At 34.1% G+C, this 5,000-nt stretch overlaps 1 protein-coding gene across 4 annotated transcripts in view; it reads left to right on the top strand.

Moving 5' to 3' along the window:
• LOC118449432 (pseudouridylate synthase RPUSD2) overlaps positions 1-5,000 on the top strand; it is an 81,998-nt gene that overhangs the window by 75,282 nt on the left and 1,716 nt on the right. For all 4 annotated transcript variants that reach the window (XM_035883946.2, XM_085660764.1, XM_035883948.2 and 1 more), the window contains 3 exons: positions 411-498; positions 4,358-4,534; positions 4,813-5,000. The exon at positions 4,813-5,000 is cut by the window's right edge and continues 399 nt beyond it. In XM_035883946.2, the coding sequence (XP_035739839.1) occupies positions 411-498; positions 4,358-4,534; positions 4,813-5,000 (453 nt within the window). The remainder of the gene's footprint in view (positions 1-410; positions 499-4,357; positions 4,535-4,812) is intronic.

Below are 5,000 nucleotides of genomic sequence, written 5' to 3'. Positions count from 1 at the left end.
CCTTTCGAGAATCCTCCTGAACTATTACAACAAATCCATGTTGAAAGATATACTATTTTCATAATGCATAACAACTTTCTATCATTTATCTCGATTCATGTTTCAAGTCGATAGGATAAAAAGAAAGTTTTAATTGATTTAATCGAAATTAATTAAAATAATGAGACGTTACACGTATATATATATATTAATATGTGTGTGTGTGTGTGTGCGCGTGTCTTTTTTTTTTTTAGAACATTACTTTAGACACGTTCCAATAGAAAGAAGTCCGTCCTTTATTCATGTGTATGCGTGTGTGTGTGTGTGTGTGTGTGTGTGTGTGTGTGTGTGTGCGTGCGTGTGCGATCGATGGAAATTTTTAATATGAGAAACAAAGCCACGTTAAGCTGGTTGCGATTGGTGTGTTGCAGACACGAGGTGCCTGTCACCTCGGAGCCGATCACGGTGATACACATGGACGAGGACGTCGTCGTGGTCAACAAGCCCGCCTCCATCCCTGTAAGTGGTGTACTGCCAGGACTGTACTGCCAAAATGTCTGTCGCTTTCTCTCTCTCTCTCTCTCTCTCTCTCTCTCTCTTTCTCTCTCTTTCTCTCTCTTTCTTTCTCTTTCTCTATTTGTATATCTTCTTTATTCCTACATTTATTATCCCATTGACATATTCAAACACGCAATGATGCGATTCAACGATTATCTATGCTCTATTAACTTAATCAAAACTCCTTGCTTCCTCTTAAGAAGACTTACTGCTGGGATCGTGGTAAGCCGGCTAATGGGGTTTGCTAGCTTTCATCCTACAAATCCAAAAACATTCCTATGTATACAACTATCATCAAACACAGTCCCTTATTTATTTTCTCTCTCTCTCTCTCTTTCTCTTTTTTTCTTTCTCTTTCTCTCTCTGTCTCTCTCTCTCTCTCTCTCTCTCTCTCTCTTTCTCTTTTTTTCTTTCTCTTTCTCTTTCTCTCTATCTTTCTCTCTCGTTTTCGCTTTTTGTTTGCCATCCCTCGATCTACTTCGAATTCTCTGTCATTTGTCCGACTAGTCGATTAACTTTTTGGACATAATCATGATATAAAAATCATCGGACGAACGATCATCATTACTTTCTTTCTTTTCTTTTTTCTTGTTCTTCTCTTTTTTCTTGTTCTTCTCTTTTCTTTTTTTTTTTCTTTTCTTTGTCTCTTTTTCTCTAGAGATTGACCGCACCATTTATCGGATTATCCAAAGGTACTCAACGATTTTCTTTTTGCTTTTTTTATTATTCTTCTCTTTTTTTTTTTTTTTTCTTTTCTTTTTATATTCCTGTAGAATAGATAGATATACTAATCGAACAATTAATCAATCGAATCTATAATTTGAATTATTTGAATATATTCAATATCCAATAAATGATTTGAATCAATGTAATATATTATTTTTTCAATTTCGTTCTAACCTCAAAATCGAAAGTCATACTTATGATCACGTATGTCCATTTATATATACATAGATATATATATATATATATATATATATATATATATAATCATATATATATATATATATATATATATATATATATGATTTTATGATATATTTAATTGATTTCGCTAAAAGTAAATTAAGTTCTTCTGTAGGATTTTCGATGGAACGAACATTCCTGACACCCTCGTTTTCACGATTCATTCCGAAAACGAACGAACGAATGGAACGAGCGAACTAACGAACGAACCAACGAAAAAAAAAGGGAGGAAAAAAAAAGGAAGAAAAAAAGAAAGAAAGAAAAGAGAATCGTCGAACTCAGGGTGCAAACAAAGCCCCATCGCAATTTCATTCCCTTTCTCTCTCTCTCTCTCTCTCTCTCTCTCTCTATCTCTCTCTATCTGTCTGCATCTCTCTCTCTCTCTCTCTCTCTCCCGATTCGTTTTTATTTGCCACATGGTGCAGTGGATTTCGACTGCGACTACAGCCTATATTTTATTTCCCGAAGAGAGATCCAAGTTAAACAGCGGTCACGAGCAGCATCGTGTGGCGAACAGGAACCGGGTCCGCAACTGAAAACAAACTGAAAACATAGTGACACGTTTTATTAAATCGTTACGATCCCGTTCACCAGGTGAAAACGTATTGTTGTCCTACCGACAAATTTCATTAATCGTCCGGCAAACACATAAATGTTATTTCATCACGTACATATATAGCAGAACTGGTACACGTTGGCTAACGTATGTCAACAATGTATTAGTGTATGCGTATTTCTGTAAGAGAAAGGGAGAGAGAGAGAGAGAGAGAGAGAGAGAGAGAAAAAGAGAGAAAGCACAGCCGTGGAAAATGGCACTCTCCCGCGTACCATTGTCTTTAATTTCGATCGTTAGTATGAGTCGTATTTAACTTTGACGACTAATTAGAGCGAACCGATTTTACATAATCCCTTGTGGAAGCTGCTTATGTCGCATGCGACATTAAAATGTCTCTTCTATCGTCCTCTCATCTCTTTTCAACGATCCTATCTCCACTTTTCATTTTGCTAACTTCATTCGTCTTCCCCCTCTTTCTCTCTCTCTCTCTCTCTCTCTCTCTCTCTCTCTCTCTCTCTCTCTCTCTCTCTTTCTCTCTGTCTTTCTCTCGCACGCGTGTGAGTGTATGTGTATGTGTGTGTGTGTGTGTTCATACAAATATACTCATACGTATATTAAAACCTGTTAACATAATAGTCATAGGTAAGAGAACAGTGATATCTGAATGATAATGATTATCTTTTAATTAATTGCAACTTTCTGGATATATTCTGGAACGCAACGAAATAACAACGAGGTCAAAGAGCCGGGTCAGGAATCCATTTAATGGGAATAACTTTTTTTCTTTTTCTTGTTCTTTTTTATTCTTTTTATTCTTTTTTTTTTTTTGTTGTTGTTTCGTTCATTTTTTCTCCTTTTTTTTTTCTTTTTTTTTCTTCTTTTTTCTTCCCTCTTTACATTTCACTGCATTTTTCATTTCACTTTATTTATATCCGTAATTACGACCACGTATCTTCGTATCACTTGCTGTCATTTTATTAATTGATAAAACGAGGAAATATTAATGTAATTAACGCGAGTGTAAGTAAATGCAATTAGGATTAATAAGTAATATTGAAGGGTTCGTTCGCAAACGAACGTAAAAATGTATTAATAATATATATATATATGAATTTTTTGGGAGATTGTCGAAGAAAAAGAGAAAAAGAAAAGAAAAAGAAGAAAAAAGAAAAAGAAAAGAAAAGAAAAGAAAAAGAAAAAGAGAAAGAAAATTGCCACCCCAGCAAAAAAACACACAGTCACACAATTACTTACCGAAGCTTCTGCAGCTATGTAAGAGGTCCTTACAAGCTTCTCCGTAAAACGAGTGGTACTCGATGTTGAAACAGGCCGCGATTCTCTAGTTTGGTATTGTTAAAAGTAAGAAATCGTTAGAGGACCTCTCTCGAGTACATTTTTCTAGTCCCCTAATTCGTGAAACTAATGGAAGAAAAAGTTCTCTCTATATATATATATATATAATGACAATCAATTACTATTATTGTGAAATTATTTCACCTCTTTTTCTTTCTTTTCTTCTTATATATATATATATATATATATATATATATATATATATATAAAATTACTAAAAAATTACTTTTTAAGAAAAGAAATAAGTCGGTTGTCACATTTCTCTGACCTATGAAATTTTTAAAAAGAACTCTTTCGCGGCTGTCCGTATTTAATGATCATTGATCACTTTTAGCGAGATCTAAAACGATCGTTTAAAAGTGATTCTCACTAAACTTCATGAGAACGTCGTTACGATCAATTGAGAGAAGAAGGACAACAATACGATATCGTAACTTCAAAAGACATGCAAAAGCAAGAAAAAGAAAAAAAAAAAACCGAGAAAAAAACAAAATTAAGAAACAAAATTAAAAAAAAAAAAAAAAATAAAAATTAACAGAAAACAAACAGAACAATCGTAAAGATGTACTCTAACTGGTGTAATTTGTTTTCGTTCGAGAGAACACAGCATGTATTCCCTTGTGGTATGGTGCAGGTGCCACTGGTGCAGGTGCAAGTGCATTGTTGTAGACTGCTAGCCTCACGTGTATATGTATCTATGTATCTATGTATGTATATATATATATATATATACATATATATATATGTACATACGTTGAAGCGCAAATCGACCGGCCTTTGTCGAAACGATTGCTTTTTCCTCGAATAGCAAAGAAAAATGGGGTCGTAGAATCCTTCTTCTCGACAAAGTTCTCTATATCTGTGTTTTTTTCTTTTTCTTTTCCTTTTTCTTTTTCATATAATATCCTTTATATTCATTACAGCATAATTTTAATTACGATACAGGTACATCCGTGCGGACGTTATCGACACAACACGGTCGTCTTCATTTTGGCAAAAGAATACAACTTGAAGAATCTTAGGACTATCCATAGGCTGGATAGATTGACCAGTGGAATATTACTTTTTGGTAGGACACCGAAGAAAGCAAGACAAATGGAACATCAGATAAGAAATAGACAGGTTTGTAATTGGACTTGTCTGATAAAAATGTTAACAAATATATATGAAAGATTTATACTTTATCTTATCAACTTTGTCTAAAATATATGGAAAGAATATGTATGTAATGCATACATAAATATGTATGATATATGTGTGAGGTGTTTGTTAAAAAAAAAAAGTTGAAATGATACTTATATTCTTATAGAAAGCTTTGTAATAGAAACAACAACCACGTGTTATTGTTACTACTATACATTTATTCTTTCTATCCTGACATATAACATTTTGTTACGTAGGTGCACAAACAATACGTGTGCCGGGTCGAAGGTGAATTTCCGGAGGAAGAAGTGGTCTGTTCAGAACCGATCGAGGTCGTTTCCTACAAGATAGGTGTTTGCAAGGTATCCGAAAAGGGTAAGGACTGCGTCACACGTTTCAAACGTTTGAGTTACAATGGAAAATCTTCAGTGGTACTTTGCAAACC

Source organism: Vespa mandarinia, chromosome 12 (assembly GCF_050613455.1).
Source record: "Vespa mandarinia isolate Hongniang chromosome 12, ASM5061345v1, whole genome shotgun sequence".
Taxonomy (NCBI): domain Eukaryota; kingdom Metazoa; phylum Arthropoda; class Insecta; order Hymenoptera; family Vespidae; genus Vespa; species Vespa mandarinia.
This window is presented reverse-complemented; position numbering and strand designations above follow the sequence as displayed.